Below are 19,732 nucleotides of genomic sequence, written 5' to 3' on the forward strand. Positions count from 1 at the left end.
CTTCTATTTATTTTTCAAAATCCTCCAACGAACATAAGTGAGGATGACACGTCGACTTTTTCATACGTATATTACAGGAACTCGAAGAAAGGGAGGTCACTGCTTGAACAGCCATCACGAAAACAGAGGCTTTAAGGAGTTTGATACGACTGATGTATTACGAAATATAAAATGTTTATATTAATAATCTCCTACATTCGTACCCTTATTTACTTCTTTAAAGGGTTTCTTTTTTGTTTGAACGTGCGTTTGTTATTTTCAGAAAAGTCGTGTTGAATATTTCGTGTATTAGATTTGAAAACTCAAATGAAATTTCATGCTGAACTTCGCTTTTAATATTCAGAGGTAATGTACAATATGTAAATCTTGGGTTGCAAAGAGTTTTGTTTCACGGAATGTTAAATGAAATAATGAAACTATATTGAAGAATAACGATACAACTATTGTACTTCTATTCAATGCTGTTATTCCTAATTTTTGAGTCTCAGTTTTAATCCTGACTCTTGATTAATTTCCCAACTCAACTTTCGGCTTTCGGACAATTGAACTAATACTATCAACAAAGTTCTAAGCGTATAACAGGAACAAGTTTGATAATAAAATAAGAGCAGTTCTGCAAGTGGATTTACAAGTTTGTTGTTCTGTTTAACTTAAAATTGTGATATTATAGAGAAGTCGTTTTCATACAACAATAGTTTATAATTTAGCATTTATTATTTGTCAATTCGCTAATATTATGTCATTAATAAATGAAATAATCTCTGTTATTCCTGTCTATCCCTCCCTACACTATCTTCAAAAATATTTAAAAATTATTACTTGAATTATTTATTAACAGCTTTTAATTTCAAAGCTTCAAATTTATTTTAACAATATTGGACACTGTAATGTACAATTTCTACGTTACCATTGAAAAGAAGTTTCATTTGGGAGTTCTTCAGTCATCTCGAGGGAGGATTCCCGAATTCTCAGTTTTCTCAATAGGGTCAAGTACCACTACGTAAAATGTAATCGTCGAAACGCCACGGCAACGTTTCACATCGATGTCCATACGATCGGATTACTTTGCAAGCTTCGTGAAATGCGTATGTCGCACGACTTTTAGTATCGAGGGCATCGTTTGCGTCATACGTTAGTTGAAAAATGTTGTCGAATAGATTCGATTTGCACAAATCGAAACCTGATCCACTCGCTATTTCATAATTTCTACTTGTGGGGAACATGTTCCTCATTTCTATAAAATTGTCGTTTCTACACGCATCTCAGAATTTATGCAAATTTGAGAAATCATTAGGAAATTATCGAAACGTTTAAGCATTATAATTTTATTTGGAACATTAGAGTACAAAAGATTCGGATTTTGGCTACCATTTTAGAGTTTTTACTTACTTTTACCAAAATAAGATATCTAATTATTTCGTATTAAGAATTGATAAGTTGCCAAGTAAATGGGGAAAGTTATATTTGATAGGGAAAAGGATACGTTTCAGGTGAAATTATTTTGTAATACTTTTAAACGATAATTAAAGTTAGTGTGGAAATACAATGTTTACTTATAGTACAATCTAACAGTTCGCGTAGATCGACACGTATCTAAGCATCATCCAAGGGTTATAGCGAATTTCTTTGCATGATAGTAACACTTATGGTCTTTCCTGAATTTTTCATTCCCTTCTTGCCTTCATTTTCTGTTTCCATGTAACAACGAAGGAGAACATTTGCTGTAATGGAGTTGCGCGTACAATAGTCGCATTGTGTAGGCTCTGCCAACTCTCCAACCTGTCGAGTCTTCCACTCCTTCGCTACTTCCGGTCTCTCATCCCCGTGTTCGAACACTTGGAGACTAGTCCGTTGTCTCGGCTAAATACAATATCGAACGACTTCAGCGAATCGACAGTCGCTGAATCGTGAATGTACTATGTCTATATGATGCAGGGAGTCGAAAGTTCGTTAAACCACAGATTTTCGCCTGTTTCAGTTGGATAGAAGGTCTCGTAACGTTGATCTTTTGTTATACAATTGTACATATATGTGAATAAAGGATATGCACTACTAGAAAGATTTATGCGAGTTAAAATTTATATAGATGTTAGCTTAGAATTTTTTGGTTGAAAACCTATCAAAATGGATGAAATTGCTACTGAGATTACTATGTGGATATAGAATATAAGGATTTAGAGAAATATGAGCTTAGATGAGTTTAGAACTTGAAATCAGCTGGAACCAAACCTGTCGAATTTAAAAAATTTGAAACCAGTCTTAAAATATATGTAAAAGTTACAAGATACTTTTTGTAAATGCAGTGGATGATATAATGGATGAATAATAGATAAAATGATATATAATTGTTATACTTTTATATTTTCTTATACTTTTGTAATCTCCTGTGACATTACTATGTATATTTTAATATATTAAGTACAATTACTATTGTATAATTGTACTAAATATTTTGTAATTTCTACATATATTGTTCCAAACTTTATCAATATAATCATAATAGCCGACTGCTAATAAAATTTCAAAACATTTTGTATAATACAAATAATACGTTCTCAAAAAGCGTCTGCAGGTAATTGAATACTTCGGTAAGCTTGTACATTGATACGTTTGAATCGCGCGCCCTTAGCGTTGTTCGTCCATCGATTTTAGGTTGGCACCACTGAGACGCCAGAACTAGGCGCTGCGCAGTAACGCGTCCGAGGCTGAATTCGAACTTTGTTCCAAGCAAGCTTTTGTGCAATATTCTTTTCTTCTCAGTATATTTGCAGTGGAAATAATGAGTGAAGTACACATTACAGTGCCGCAACTGTCTGTGTGAAATTTCTTTCCTGTTCCATGTCGTCTTCTAAAAGTAAGTCATGCGAAATAACATTACCACCCTGGTTTCACTGGAAACCACTGGTTTCACGAATCAGAGATTTGTTTGACAAGATTAATTAGATGTAATATTACACTGTTCAGAAAGTTCATAGCGATATCTGTGAAAGATTTCAAAATAATGTGTTCTCATAGAATTCACAGTATATGAATAATTTACACGTATGTATTTTTGAATGACTATAATACAACCGCCTTTGAAAAGTTTTCGTCTTTTTTGGTAACGAATTATACTTCGAGTAGCTTTCATGAATCTCTAAAATATACAATATTTTACAATTGAATAAGATTTGTGAAGATCAGAATAAATATAGTACGATTATACTACATTCAGTGAATAAAATAGAATTTCCATTGGTGCCCCCATTATAAGTTTCTAACCAATTCTGAAATACTTCTTTTTAGTTGTCTTTATCATTTACATAATAATAAAATTGGTTCAAATATAGTAAGATCTAATACAGGGCATAGCAGTTATAAAAAATGCTCTAAACTTTCTGAACAAGCTAATATACATTACCAGTCATATATATATATACATAATTTTTCTATCAGCAAATATGACATATATACATATATGTATTTTCTTTTTCTTATTATATTGGGTTATTTTCTGATAGAAAAATTTTAATGTTTTCCATTGTGTTTATTTTCTATTTATTTTATTTTGAATTTACTATTTTATTTGTAAAATAAAATTTGATATAGTTTTCCAATAAAGGTAACGAATATATATGTATCGCAATACTTATGACTGATAATATATTATAAAATAGATGACTATTACTAACATGATACAAAAATATGTAAAGATTACTGATATTCATATATGATACCGATATTATATCAATACTATATAAAGCTGGTATTATTCGAAACTTTGTTTTGTCCATCACTGTGCTTTATTCTATCAGAGCCTTTTCTTTAGCAACTTCTTAGGGAATTATTTTACCATAAATGCAGAAATCATGATGCACATAAATTGAAGATACGAAATCGTATCGTAAATCGAAAGCTTTTCACAATAAATAATAAATCGCAATTTGAAGTTCCATGCTTCGTTGTTCGCCTTACTTCCCTTTCATCAAGCATTTTACGGTCTTAATAAATTCCTCGCCGTTGAACGGAAAACTTTACCTATCAAATTATTTAAGATTCTGCACTTCTGTGCAAGCGTATTTACGGAGCAGTTTCAATTATTCATTTTGCGATTCGAAAGTTCGATGAAGAGCATTTCGATGTGCACTTACCAAATTATCCTGCGTTAAACATTTTGATTAATTTCTAACACCCACTTGGTCTTTTCCAACGGGTCGAGCTTCGAAAAGAAGAATAAATAGAATTGTAAAGCAGACGACGAATAAATGAATAAGGAATTAAAATTACAAATATGAACATTTTACTTGATATTATAAGATTATTATTGCTATTAGCAGAACAAACTTTGACTTGTTATTTTTAATGCAAAAAAGGATTTATTCGAATAATACCCGATACTTTATACATGTTGTATATAAACTTATTCCCTGAAGATTAAAAAGACACCCTAGTATTTTCTCATTTCTACGACCTTTATTCCGCAACGCAACTTTTCCACCTCCCAGCCCCCAAATAATCCATCTTCAGATTTTTCCCCTCCTAACGATATTCACGCCAGAATTTTGCATATACGCCCCACATCTATTTTTACATTCAATGTCGCAAAGTTAGGGTGTATGTAGACATAAAACCCACTCGCAACGAAACACAGCCGGTGAATGCGTATCGATTTTGCAACTAACGCGCCTTCCAAGCTGCTCGGCCCGTTCTCGATGAATTTTAAGGTTGACACCAACCTAACAGCGCACGAACGTCATCAGGTTAATATCGATATAGTTGCGTAGTTAGTATCGGCATTATTATATTAACTTTAAATGCATTAAACTGTAACATGTAAAATATTCGCTTAATTTTGTATCTGGCTCGTATCAAGAAGCGTATTACTTGATAATATGGTCATCATTATCGCGCATAATATGCAGAAATATATATACACGATATCTAAAGCAAAGTAATCGTAGCACGTACAAGGTGAAACAAATCTTTGTTAGATTCGATTCGTTTAAGTTTGTTCATAAAAATACAAATTTCATTAATATCCGCCAACTACTAATCATCTTATAAATTCTGCATGGACAATGAATTTCAATTTATAGAAATCGGTAATTCGATAATTAATTAATAATTCGATTTCTCCACCCGTTATCTACCATAGAATCGTAACTTTTCTCCTCATCTTTCATCCTTTCTTTCTTTCTCTTTTCTGGATGTCATTCGCTCGAGAGGGTGCATTGTTTCGATGATTATTCACGGCTGTTCACGTAACAGCGGCTGGAAGTTGAGAAAACATCGGTGATCCGTGCAGGAGCCGTTCGAGGCAAAAACGAACCGGTCGCGTTTTATTAGAACGATGAAAGGCCGTGACGCGTCCTTCACGCGTATTTTCATCGGCGGAGAATTAATCTTAAAATAGGCGTCGTGCTGCAACATCGACCAGCCTCTGGTCGGTTGATTAAATATGCACGATTATATAGGGTGATTTTTAAACGATTATCGGTACAGCAGGGGTGAACGTAGGGGAAGAAACGAGGGAACTGTGTTATGCTCTGTAATAAAATGAAACAAGTAAATTAGGTAGTTGTAAATTAGGTATATTGTAAATTGATTTCACAATTTAAGTTAATTCCTTTATCCAGATTTTAAGCAAATGGGTTAATAGGTTACTTTGAATTGAATCTTTGACCCGCAAATTATTGAAATGAATTGTTAAATTCATGAATTGCACAATTAGGTTACAATATATGGAACTTCTGATTTATACAAGGCGTACTTCAAACACACTTAAAAATATAATTTATATTTCATAAAGACTGTGCTTTAACGTTTTTTAACCGATCAAAGCCCTCGCAGTTAAAGCTTATTATAACTTTTAAACGTATGATCAGCGTTTCACTAATAAATCACGAGAAGCATATTAAACTGTAACTGTTTCCTGTGACGTTCCATGCCAAAGAATCTTGTTTAATAACAGAGAATGGAACCTCATACGGGAAAATGTCACCCCAGGGCAGAAATCAGTTGGTAAAAAGTCTGCGAATAGCGTTCCGTGGAAGATTTGTCTCTGGGAAAATCAACGTTGAGTAAACGATTCCGGTCGCTTTAGAACATTTTGATCATTAGAAAAGCAATAACTAGTGGTTAGGATAGTTAGAGAATATTATTTTGTACAATACTGTGGTAGTTACGCGAAGATTTACTAAGGAAAGTTGAGTACAAGTTGGTAAACTGGACTTCGATTAATTGAAATCTAAATTGTTCCTAATTTTAACCAACTGGGAGCTTGATTGCTTTTAGTCTTAATTAACTGGAAAATTCACTTTGACTTGGATTAACTGTAAATGTAAATGATTACATTTGATTGTTTCGCATTATTCACTAATTAGTAACTATAATTTTAAAAAATTGCCGTCGTTCCTGAAAATGCAGTTTCGGGAAAATTGCGTGAAGAGATTCTAACTGCAAAATGATGTATCCGTTTGATTTAATATGTTACACTTAATTTGCAAGAAAAAGAAAGTGAAGCTGTAGCATGTTAAATGACTAAACTATATAACCTTTTGAAATAAATAATAATTCAGACTGTTGTATATAAGTATCTAAATTAATAGCAATTCATACCTAGCATAAAGTCTTTTTATAAAAAATTACAAATTTGTCATTTCGGGCACTCCATTAATTCACTTTCCACTGTGTTTCGAATAACCGATAATTTATTCAAAATTTCATTCCATCATTTCACTGAAGCTTCTCATAATGCTCTCTTCAACATAAAATAAGCCGTCGATCAACCGAGATCGACGTGTGCGCAAGTGCAATGGATTTTCAGTGAGTAAGACGCACCCCCATAAGAGAACACCGCGCGTCTACCGGCGACCAAGCTTTATCATGGCGTTCTGAGTCGACCTACTTTCCTCCAGCCGCTGACCCAGTTTTAGCTTTACCCGTCGTCGATCCGCTTTCGCCTGCTGCGTATGTATACTGTATATGTGTATACTGTATACGCGCGCAGCTATACAGGCATTCCCTGTTGCGCCCAGCTAGCCTGCCTATCGTCCGTAGTATACTGTATAGCATCGTACAATACAGAGAAGTGAAACGCGCCCTGCTACCCACTATGCACAGCCAGCCAACAGGTAGCTGCGCTGGTCCCCTGGCCCGTATAAATAGACACAGCCGGGATCATCCCTGGACAGACGCGGCTCCCATCCACTTTCCACCCTCTCTATGCTACTCTTCTCCGTGGTTTTCTCGTTCGTGTCTCTCTGCGGGAGATATATATGCTTTCTGTCTTTGTTTTTTCTTTTAGTTCGATTTTCCTTTGGTACCTGTTGAAAATATGGCAAGGTAGTGAAATGGCAGTTGGATATTGCTGATAGAACCCTATACAATGGTAACGATAAATAAATTGTGGATTTTTATGCAGTTTCATATTTTTATGAATATAACTGAAAAATGGGATCGAAAAAATGGGATTTGTTTCGTGTATTAAATATTACGATATTTATTTAATATAGATTGCGAACTTTTATGCATTTATAGAAAATTTGAAAGCGTAGATTTTTCTTTTCTTCTTCTTTTTGGACGTTTGTCAGTGTTCTTTTGTTCTTCGTTTCATTTTCGTTCAGTTGATGGTTTATTTTGTGGCTGCTTTAGAGATATTTGTATCTTTTCATAAAATTTATAGGACATCGGTTATCGATCGTAGAGAGATGCAGTGTTCGAGATAAAAGTAGTTTCGATTCCTTCGAAATAAAATGAAATTCTATGTGATCGGTTAAATGGCTGTAGTATTGTTATGGGATGATGAAATGGTAATTAAATAAATGTTGTTCTGACAATTATCTGTGATGAATTAATGCATTTGATTTGATCGTTGGAAACAAGAATTTTTTTTAGATTTCATTTATACAGCGAGTCAATGTCTCTCTGGTCAACCTGTGCTTGTACTTTATTTTAAATTAAACGTTAATTATATATTAAATTACACATTGAACATAAATTTACTGTTATATACCATTAAATTAAACTATATGAAATTTTTCTTGCGAAAGATTAATAATATTGTATTTTACAAATGTGTACGCATTGTGTTCCCAAAAGTTTTTCATTTTGAAAATATGATAAATTAGCTGCAACTAGCTGTAACTGTAATTGTAGCTGAAAACTGCTAACAGCCATTTCATGTCTAGAAGAAAAATTATATTTATATACGCAGAGGCAACTAGGCCAAACCATAATCTAAGAATAAAAGCCAGGAAGAAATTTCATTAGACAAAATGAGATGGAGTTGTATGGTTACGTGATACATACGTTTGCACTGGAGAGGTTTTAAGGATTTAAGTCCTCTTTTAGTTTTATAAATGAAATTATATGATTCATAATTTTGCAAAATTTAATGTATGGAAGACAAAGAACGCATAAATCTATTGTTTTATCCCTCTTCTTGTCTTTCATACAGATCTGTTAATTCATATCGATTTTCAAAAAATCAATTTAATCTTTTTATAATATTCTGTGCTAGTTATCATCAATTTACCATTAATTCATGTATTTTAATAAGTATATACATTTAAATTTATATTTTAAGTTCGACACTGCATTCCACTTCGTTCCATAAATATTAAAATTCCTAACTTTTTTTCATTCTAAAAGATCTGTCATCAGATTTCTTCCGAGTATCCTTTCCTTTTTCTTTTCTCTTTTACGTATCATTGCAACCGCGTCGTGTCTTCCCTTCATTTTTTCCACATCTTTTTCGATGGATTTCTCTTGGTCGTTCCTCAACTGATTGATGCATCGTTCGCGAGCAAAACCAGCGACTCTTCCGCTGCTGCTTCATTCCAGGTCACCCTAACGAATATCGACTCCAGTTTCTTCCCGTTTCCTTCTTTCATCCCTTCCTTCATTTTACATCCGCCTTCGCCTCGCTACCCATCGTTTACTCTATTTTTATCCGGTGCGTGTTTTCCTTCCGGAACCTCGACCCAGTAATGGCTTTAACCGGCTCGTAATGGGAATCGCTGACTGGTTGTCGTGCTACCGCTATGGTTGTCGACGTGATGTTTCATGTCATATTGTACAGTATCGATGGTTCGTCCATCCTGGATACGTTTTATCTCGAGCGATAAACGAATCTCTGCTAAATTACATGTATAGGGACTTGTATTATTATCCAGACAGTAAGGTTAGACATTATGTGAGTATCTTGAAAACCAAAGTGATCGACTCCACTGTTGGTAAATTTTTTAATTTCATTACGTAGATAACGTAATTGATGTTCAATTTTTAAGAAACAGATGATTTCTTTCACGAATCCAAAAAATGGCACGAATAACAGTGAATTCCAAAGTCAACGTAAAAAATAAAGTTGTAATATAACTTTCAATTCTCAATGGCTCATTCAGCTCACTGTTCGTTATTTAGAAAAGTATGTGCATCGAGTAAATAAAATGTTTCTACCAACTATAAAAAGATATTTGTTTCGATATATATGAAAAATTAAGGTTTGAACAAAATTATTTATTTATTTAAAATTGCGCAAATTAATCTAAGCATAGTTAAATAAAAAAAAACATAGAAAATAATCTCGACCTAAATACTCGAAGTTCAGTATAACTAAAATCTCTGGTTTTCTTCAACATTTTCGTTCTTCGAAATTAATCACGCGAACGTCGAGATATGTCGTCTGATTCATCATGGTTACTATTGTTTCCCCGGTTTGATGAAAGGACGTGGAAAATTGCGGTGTTAGATCAATGCGAGTAACGCGTGAACACGCCATTTAATGAAACGGAGAACTGTTCGTGCAGGTTGAGGGGAGTTCTTTCTTATGGTAGGTACTGTGCTTGAGGATTAGCCCAATGACCTTGTCAAAGTTTTCTCTCTAAAACTGTTTACGACACGACAACGTGGCAAAACATTATCTGTAAAGCTCAGGACCTAATTCGCCGTCAAATAATGGTACATAAACGAAAGATCGAGCCATTTCTCGTGTATTTTGAACTGTGCGTGCGTTATGAAATTTTGTAGGACATTCTCAATTATACAAAGTTTCTAAAACTTTTACAATATCGTTAGTAGTTCTAGTTTCTAAATATACAACTTGGTGTATATTTTCTGAATTTTATATCGTATATATTTTGTAACTTTTAAATAAAATATCAAAATATGAGAAAGTGGTTTCAATTCTGTAAACGTCTTGCCATTAAATATTAGACATCTGTACACGATTCGAAGTTACTTCGATAAGAATTAAAACTCGAAGCAGTACATCAACGTATGACACATTGAAACGAAGAACGTTGCAAAACTTCTTAACAATCTGCACTTTTCTACCGTTTTAAATATAAGTCGGCAAAGACAATACGTCTCTCAAAAAGTCGAGGAAGGATTTACCGAGAAGTTAACTGTCGAATTAAAACTTTTGCATACGCCGTGTTCATGAATATTAAACTCTGTCTCCGGTGCCAAACTTCCATGGAATTCATGCGAAGTTTACATCGCTTCTTCAACATAGAAACTCCCCGCAGAGGAAGATTCAAAACCTTAAACTTTCACTAGTAAGACTAATTAATATAAACTCCCGATATCCTACCTTACTCGCTACCTTACCGCACTTTATTTTACTTTCTTTCTTTCTTCCCATACTTTGCCTTTCATCCATTTTATTGGCTCATTAAAAAATAAACGTACATAAAAGTTTTTATAAAATACACAGAATATAGAATATAGAGTATTATCGAGAAATGTAAGTAAAATATTTCAGATGTTGTTTTATCAATGTACAGATAATGCATCAAAATATATAAAATAATTTTTACGCAAGCTCGATAAAGAAAATCAGAGACGTAAAGAAAATTCTATGATTCAAGAAGAAAAATTCACCACACTACCATAAACGTTTCAATCTTTTCAAAAAGTTTTATTACTTGAATGTCACTTTATAAACTTCGGAATGTCTATATTTCAGTTTATCTCTTCGTTATTTTAATTTCTATTACACGAGAAAGTAATATATCGATACTACACCAAACACGTATAAATAGGTCTCGTGTATTTTAGCTTTTAACTTCATTTCCGGGAAAAATATTTTTAAAAGTGTAATAAAAGGCCCTGTAGTCTTTACCATTCGTGATCTGACGAAGGAAGATTGAACGATTAGTTGTAAGTGGTATGAGAACGTATGTAGTTAGGTGTGACAGCCGTTTGATAAAAATGTACTGCCCTTTAGACGAAGATTAATTACAGCTTCTGAGTTACGGATTAATGTCAGAAACAAGTAATATCGATTATTGATTAATTATGTAACAATTAGTTTAATGTAATCATGTTGTATGACACCATATTGATCACTTAATCCTTTGAACTCACGTGTTAATTTTACATCGATTTTCTTCACTATCGTCCCCATATCAAGCGTAGTATACGTGTGTTTTAGATAAGCATTCCTTTAATAAAAAAGAAAAAAAAAAGAAAATAAGGGATGCAAAAGATTAATAAACTCCATTATGATGAATTTTTATAAACGTCTTCCCTTAACCATTACAAGCACAAACGCCACGTTTCGAGGAATCTTAAACAAAATTTACTTGATTAAATTCTCCTTGGCACCCTTGCCGTTTCATTTGACGGATGAATTGTTCCTCAATGCCATTGTTCCTCTGCACCGTACTTTTTCAACCTCTCTCGTTTCTCCGGCGCTTCCATTTTGTACCCTTTATTGAACTTTGTTTCCCTGGCCACTGGCTTTTCACATTTTGTCGTCGAGAAGCGAAATGTTTGTTCATTTCGCCTCACTATAGACGCGGCGAAAGTCGTTTCATTCATCGGTGGTTTTGCTTCGTTCGGTGACTGGCCAAGAATTTTATTGGTCAGTGTCGAAACCTTTGAAACAATATAATCATCGAATTGCGTGGAAAAAACAATCCCTTTGTAACGAATGAGCTTTCTTTGCCGACTAGCCATTTTGATGATTATCCAGTTTGCTTTTGCTTTGTGATAGCGCAATAAGAGCTTTCAGCTGTGTTTGTAATAGCACTCGGATGGACTTGGTGACACGATTTCTTCTTCGTTTGGTGACTTTTCTTTTATGCTGACCAATCGTGTTTGATTCGTGTTTCTTGAGTTGGGTACTGACAATAGAAGGAGAGAAGAGTTTGTACATTTATAACGATTAAGAATACGTAGTTAAAGAGTTCTGGCGTTTCTGATTTAGCTTTCTAAATTGAGATTGCTTGAGAAAGAAGACGTAGATTTTATTATTATTAACATGAAAGATATAATTCGAGTAACAATTAACATTCATTTTATTAAAAGTATGTTAGACGTACAATATTTGGTAATTGTACAAAAGAAAAATCCGACATCAGTCATTTTTACACGATATAATTTGATAATTATAATTTTAATAAAAGTAGTAAATTCTATTACATTGGAAATAATACAAAAATGTTTAATTTTACGAACTCTATAATAATCTTTTTTTAATAAAGTTTATTATTTTCTTATGTGTTTGGATTATACTCTCGACTACATCTTTTTTTTTTTTTTTTTTTGGATAAAATTTAAATTATCCTGCTACGTTTGACATCCTGAGTATCCTCTTTAATTCCTGACGATACTCAATTCTATTGAAAGACATTATTTAATGTTGCTTTACATAAACGAGTTTAAATACTTATATCTGGAAAGAGTGGAATACATAAGGTCTCTGAAAAAAAGCACTGTCATGAATAAAGAGAATATCCTTTGCCTTTTATTGCGATTCTTTTATTTCAACCTTTACCTCTACTTTCATCTCTCGCTGGAAAAAGGATTAGCATACGAGACACGTGGAAGATGGCAGAAATTTAAGAGACTTTTTACGCACGACGACATACAATATTCTAACGAGCTTTCAAGCATCCTTTTTGTTTCGTTTCGTTAAAACCTGCATGAAATGGTCTATTAAGTTCTCTGGTATTTCTCATCTTGATATTTACCTACTCAAACAAGGCAAAAAGAAGTGAGAAATCAAGAGTAGAATGAAAAGAGACAGGAGAGGTTTATTTTCTTTTGCGTAATACGTTAACCTGACTTACTATCGGGTCTGTTTGCACGTAGGACGTTTGAGAAACAGGTTGTATCGGTTTAGAATGGAATATTCCTTCTTCGAACTTCTCGTATTTATTTACGCCGCGAAACGAGCAGACGCGTGTTCAATAATTTCAGTTTACAGGAGAACTATTTCTCCGTGAAGGAGCAAGCGTTCACACCGCTTTCATTCCACTCGTTTAGCCAGCTTCTTTTTTTCGATTTTCATCGCGTTATTGCATCGCCAGCCAATTATTTTCATCTTCCATTGCCAAGTATTTTCATTTCTCTCCAGCGTTATCGACAATTTTTCCAAAAGTTATTCTCACTTTTCATTTTACTGTTCTCTGTTTTCGTTTTTATTCGGGTACTTTGTAATATGTAATATTTACGGATTGGCAGAAATATTAGTTTATCCGTCACTGGACTGCGGATTTTTATGCATTTACAGGGAAAGCACAAAAATACACAGAATACGCATAATAAGAAGAAATATATAAATATATCAACGATGTAATACTCGTTATAATAGTTAACAAATGAAACAGTTGTCAATCTAGTTCCATCTTTTTAATTTAATGATATTCATAGAAATATTAACTTGCATAAATATACGCAATCTACTCATCGTTATTATTCAGTGCGAGACAGAAACACGGTCGCTGAAAGCGCTTTCCAAGTCTGATCCTAGCGATCCACAACAAAGCGTTCTTCGCTTAATTATTCAACGATTCGTCTGCGGAGGAAACACTTAGTTTTAGTGGCATACTCAGAAACTGTTTTCCAACTGGTAGACCAGCGGCTACGCGTTTTCCTTTCTTTCAGATTGAGCCTTTTAATCCCTTTTTTAAAAAACCGGAACGTTTCAACCCCTGCGTAATGAGGTCTGTCGAAAGGAGGAGAACGAACGTTTGACGAGAGAAGGATAGAAGATGAGAGAAAGATCGTGGTGGTTTCTTCATGTTCAAAGGAAAACCACCGCTTGAAAGAGTTTCTTTTCCTCAAATTCCTTCGGCAGCTTACCAAGATATTTTTAATTGCCCTGTTCGTACCCCAGTAAATTGTTTGTAGCACAAGAATCGATCGATAGAGGAATATGGTATTTGCATTTTATAATAATTAATTGGTTTTTGATATCTTAATTACTTTTAGAGATATAGTTATCAGTAGATTGTGGTTTTCGATGGATTTATGGGAAGCTTATAGAAGGACATTTGTTATAATATTTAATAGGTAAAGGAAAGCTTTTACATTATATTTATAAAAGTACGAATTTGCATAAAAATCCGCGTTCTAGTTGTTAGTGTTACAATCAGTCGGTTGAAGTTTCGTTTGAGGACTGCATAATTTAGACCCTTTTATTTTCCTATTATGTTTTTTATTTTATTTTGTTACATTTTGTATCTCCATTTTACATTTTGCATCGAAAAGGTATTCTTCCAACGTTACTATGCTGACGTATAAAATATGCATCTAATAGGTAAAATATCAGTTACAAGTTCGCTAATAACCTTGGATCGTAGATTCTTTTCTTCTCTCTCTTTCTGTTTTGTCCCTTTATCAAAATACATTTTATTCTTTAAAACAATTATCTTTTACTTCTATTTTTCAAATTAATCTCCCTTTTCCAATATTTAATCGTTTTTACTCGCTTACAAAAAGTTCTATCATACAGCATACATATTATATTCTACAAAATGCCAACGTTGGATATTCTGTTCCGTACAACCTCACGGAGCTTGGTTTTTTTATAAAGAGCCTTGTAAAGCGTCAGGCATACGATTCCATTGTGATATTCCAGCGTGTACGTGCTTGCAGGGATTTGAACATTTAATCTACATGAAAAATAGGACGATTCATTCACGTGAATAGATCTTTAGAAGACATTCGAATCATTCGCGTATGTCTTTCTCATCGAGTGGAATTTAATCGAAATAGAACTAACATAGAACATGGAAATCGCTTGGTAAATTATCATATCAAAGATTATATTATTACGAGTGTTGATGTTCATGCACGTATATTTTTTTTCCACTTTGGAGACGATAAGATGAGAAACGAGGACCATGCTGTCTCACCAGGGAAATACTGACATTTGTTTGCATATTTTTCGATACACCTGTTATGCTCGAGGCAAAATACAGCGAATTGTTATGTGAGCGTGAATTTATTTCCAGGAACATTATGAAACTTGTGGCTGATAAATTTGTTGGATAGTATCGTGCATGGTATTGTTTATTTGAGGATTGAAGGAATATTAAATATTATTGGATCGTTTAAAAGGTTTGTTTGAAACTCGGGAATAGTTTTACGATTTCTAACAGTAGATAAATTGATAGTAACTTAATATCGATCAGCAAAATCGCTTCCAATATTACCATTAGACTACAGATTTTTATTTCATATCCTTATTAACGTAACTAAGGAAATGTAATCTACATAAGGATCAATCTAACCATCGAATATTGTAAGAAATACTTCAATTTGAATACTCTTTATGATTTTGTATGTTACATGTATTTTGTATATATTTGCGAATTAAAATTTGTCATAAATGCATGAAAATCCACGGTCTAATTATCATTAATACCATTAATGAATATTATTATCATTAGATATTGAGTATTATTTAATTACCTATTCTTTATTTTATATATTAAAGGAACATAGAGAAAAGTATTAAATGAAATAAAAGTATTAATGAAAAAAGTCCCTCAGGTAATACATAATATTTTTGTAACAGAATATCGCATACTGCAGGTCGATCGAGTAATGGATAAACATTGTGGAAGCGACAAGCTCATCTGAAAATTGACTAGGCTTTCAGATAATTTAAATTGTAGATTTCAGTAGGAAAATGTTTAATATTTCATTATTATACATTCGAGTTCGTAGATATTTTACTTTTAAATTTTGACCCGGTTTGTTTGCATAATCGTAATGTTTCTTTTCTTTGATACCTTTCAATAATGCATTCTAAATATAAGAGCTTCACGCTGATATTTCTTTTGTAATACGATACATAAATTCGATATTTATAATACCTATATATCTATAGTGACAGACAAAGGTATTCGAATACCCGCAATAAAATCCTTACGTGAATATATTTTTCTACTGCATCTTGTAACACGTATCAAAAACGTATGTTTATAATGTAAACAATATATGGGAAAATACAAAAATTTAAGAGAAGAAATTTTAAATTAACGATTGTGGTACACGTATCCTTCTTAACTGAAGACTTTGTAATTTACATAATTCCACGGAGACAAAAGTAGCTACCCTTGAAAAATTTCAGTTTTCTCCTCCCCGAAAGGAAGTTCCCTTAAGGTTTTCGAAGCTTCCCCTTTTCGTTACAAGGAATTGCCCTTCCAAATGACGTAACTACTCTTCTCCAGTTTTTAAAAAATTCCCTGATGGATACTCCAAGGTTTCCGTGTCCCTTAGGCGTATCCTACACTCCCCTTTTTTATTAAAAAAGAGGAAAAAGAAGCGAAAGCAAGAAAGAAAAATAGAAACGAGTTGTTTTTAACATATTGGAAACTGCTGTTTCTTTCTTTAAGGCAAATCCTTTCAAAATTGAGTGGACTTTTTGTGTTCCTTTGGAAGGTTTGGAAGGTTTCCCCCTTCCCTTTTCAAGAGGAAATTCTCTTGGAGTATCGCGAGTTACGCAAACGGAGAATTTTCAAACAACTTGTGAATAACAATTTCGAAAGGAATTCGTTAATTTGACAACGTTTAAAACGAAGCTGTATATTATTACGCAATCTTTTGCTTTCAATCGAAGATCGCGGAGGAGGAACGTGGTAGGTTACATTTTTCATGTTTTACAGAGGAACAGTATTACAATTCAATATATTGCCAAGGAATTTTCTATTGTTAGTTTTTGCCTTTTATTTGGCTTTGATATTATCTAACATATGTATTTTTGCCACTTTCTTGAACATTTCAAAACACATTCAGAAAACATCGTGATATTTTATAGATTTATGAACTGTGTCTGAAAGGTTTGTATCTTCAGGTTTAAAATACTTCAAAAAGATCCTCCATGGATAAACATATTCTCATACGTTCCATGGATGAACTAGGTCGTTTATATCGATGTTCAATTTTTGTTATTCGCAAAAAGATGCGAAAAATGTCTAGGATACTTCTTGAAACTTTTACCATATACATTAATATGTAATATATGTCATGATATACATTATAAATTTCTATATAAAGGTTTGCAAGAAGTTTTTGGAAGAGAAATTCGTTTCACAGAGATTTATGAGCAAAATTTCGTTGTGCGTACAACGGCCGTCCATGAAAGTTTAACAATTCTTCCCCCCAACTATAAATATTAGGAATGTAGAAAGTTCTCTTCCACCCTTTGAATAGAATTGAAGCTAGAAAATCAACAAAAATGACCTTACTATATTTTCTTCCTGCAGTCTTCAATTTATACCAAGAAAATTAAAAAGAAGATTTTAACTAATTTTACTTTCAAAATTGAAAAAAGGGATATAGTAGAAGAAGGCGAGTGAAAATGCTTATTTTTGCTTTTTCCATCGTTTTAGATCACAACGCGTCGCATTGTTTGCTTTCAATTAGAAACAAGTTCGAACGTCGATTCGGGCAGTTTCGGGGAAAAAATTTCTACGCGAACGAACTTTCATTACAGCAATTAAATATTTGACGTCCAGTCTCTGTAATCGATATGTATTGTCGTTTTTGAGAATCGTTGACTCGGTCGAAAATGGCGCGTTTACTCGACTGAATTCGAAATTTTGCGTTCTGTGTTTCTGAATAATTTTCACGATACACGGCGCTTCATGTGGATTTTGTTGGGTTATAATTATGAAGAATAAATACGAGATGAAAACATTGTTCGTTAAAATTTTCCATGGTTCCGGTGCTTTTTCCTGTTGCTTCTTTTTTATCGAAACATTTTATACCTCTATAGAGAGATTACAGTACGTTCTATATATTAACAACAGGAAAAAGATTACAGAGTATACTATATTTGTTTACTTTTTACGTTATTCAAGTTTGATACGCTGCTGGTTTAAAGATTCATTAATTTTATTTTCATATGTTGGAATCGTGGGAGTTTTTAAAAATTCTATAAAGCACAGCGAGAGATATTTTGAAGCTATATAACCTTCGACAGAGAAAGATTTTTTAATGGAATTGGAAACTCCATGTTGCTATGAAACGTTCTCCCAAATTAATCAACTTTCAAAGTAATAATAAAGCGTTCACCACGGTGCAAAGACAAATTAATCGAGAAAATGTTACATGAAAGCTGAAGTAATTTGAAGTCAAATGCAACGCGCAAAGCAACGTTCAATTAAGAAAATGAATGGACCATATGTTGTTTATTTTCAAAGTCATTTCTGTAGTGTTATTCATAAAGCATATCTTGTAGTTCTTGCGTTAGTATACACCTTCGATTTCACGGTTCAAAAATTATTTTTGTCAGAACGTGGGATTTAATTTTCGAAAATAAAATTTCTTCGTTTGTACATGGTGAAAGTTAAAGATACAAAAATCCCTGTTTCGAATTCGACGAGAAAGCTGTTGTCCGTATTTTGTTTTTTTTTTTTCTATGAGCACAGAAATATGCTCTTGCATCTTCAAATGTTTTTTCACCCGTTTAATATGTTTCAACTTTCTTCAACAATATTTTTCAAATGTAAATCACAGGAAGAAAGCTTGAGGAATTTTGAAAGTAGTATCGTGACATAATATCAGTCGTTCGAAGACGACAACTGAAAGTGTACGAATATTTCTGTGACCCAACGTAGGATTAATTGACGCAGTTAAAGCTTCTGAACTTTAAAGCTTCGTACAAACTAATGTAACCGATCGTACTTTTCCTTTCATCCTTCAAACGTGTTGTGAAAGACATTTTATTGGAGAAAAGCATTCTATTTGTCGGTGGCTGCGTTCTCGAGTAACCGCTTAAATCAACGAGAGAAAGAATCGAGCAACAAGTTGGAAGAATACCACGCCGTTTTCACTTACCATCGTGTATTTGGTACACCTTTTATTTGTGCAAAAGCCTGTTTCCAACGAGATATCGGTTGTTCGATGTCTGTTCGTGACAGGACGTCGATAACGCCGGAAATTATAGGGCTATCGACTAAGATCTTCGAAAAAAGGATGATGATTATCGTTAAATGAAGCAGAGGTAACAGTAATTGTCGGTGGGATAAAATAATATTTCATAGGTACTATAACATCGTATTCTAAGTTATTTTATTTGGTTATTTAGCTTAGTTTAGTTTATTATAGTTTTTAGTTGATTTAGTTATAGTCTTGTATAACGTGGATTTTAAGTTCGATGTATTATGTTATACATAAAAGATGTAGATATAGTTAGATTTCATTTGTTAGTACTGTGAAATTGGTTTGTTTGTCGACAAATGGAACTGTGTTGTATATTCAGCGAATAAGTGGAATTCTATTTATATTTATCGCTATCCTTTGAGATTTTAATGGAGTTTTGATTTTAACACTGAAAGGATTAAAAGTTTATATTCAGTTTTTAGAATTTAGAAGTACGTATATAGGTAGAAATCGTATTTGCATATATTCGATCGGTAGATAAAATTCTGTTACATGTATAGATCGCTACTTCTCAGATTCCGAAGAATTTGCCTTTGATTGCTTGATTATATTCAGCGAATATTGC

General features: G+C 33.1%; 1 protein-coding gene across 13 annotated transcripts in view; it reads left to right on the top strand.

Annotated features, from left to right (window-relative positions):
- LOC126867115 (uncharacterized) overlaps positions 1 to 19,732 on the top strand; it is a 155,871-nt gene that overhangs the window by 19,675 nt on the left and 116,464 nt on the right. For 2 of the 13 annotated variants that reach the window (XM_050621280.1, XM_050621283.1), the window contains exon 1: positions 2,692 to 2,854. The exons of 6 other annotated variants lie outside the window; for them this stretch is intronic. In XM_050621280.1, the coding sequence (XP_050477237.1) occupies positions 2,839 to 2,854 (16 nt within the window). In that variant the 5' untranslated portion in view covers positions 2,692 to 2,838. Of the gene's footprint in view, positions 1 to 2,689; positions 2,855 to 19,732 lie in introns of those variants that run through there. 5 more of the 13 variants (XM_050621281.1, XM_050621282.1, XM_050621290.1 and 2 more) reach the window with 3 other exon arrangements.

This window comes from Bombus huntii, chromosome 6, assembly GCF_024542735.1.
Source record: "Bombus huntii isolate Logan2020A chromosome 6, iyBomHunt1.1, whole genome shotgun sequence".
Classification (NCBI taxonomy): Eukaryota; Metazoa; Arthropoda; class Insecta; order Hymenoptera; family Apidae; genus Bombus; species Bombus huntii.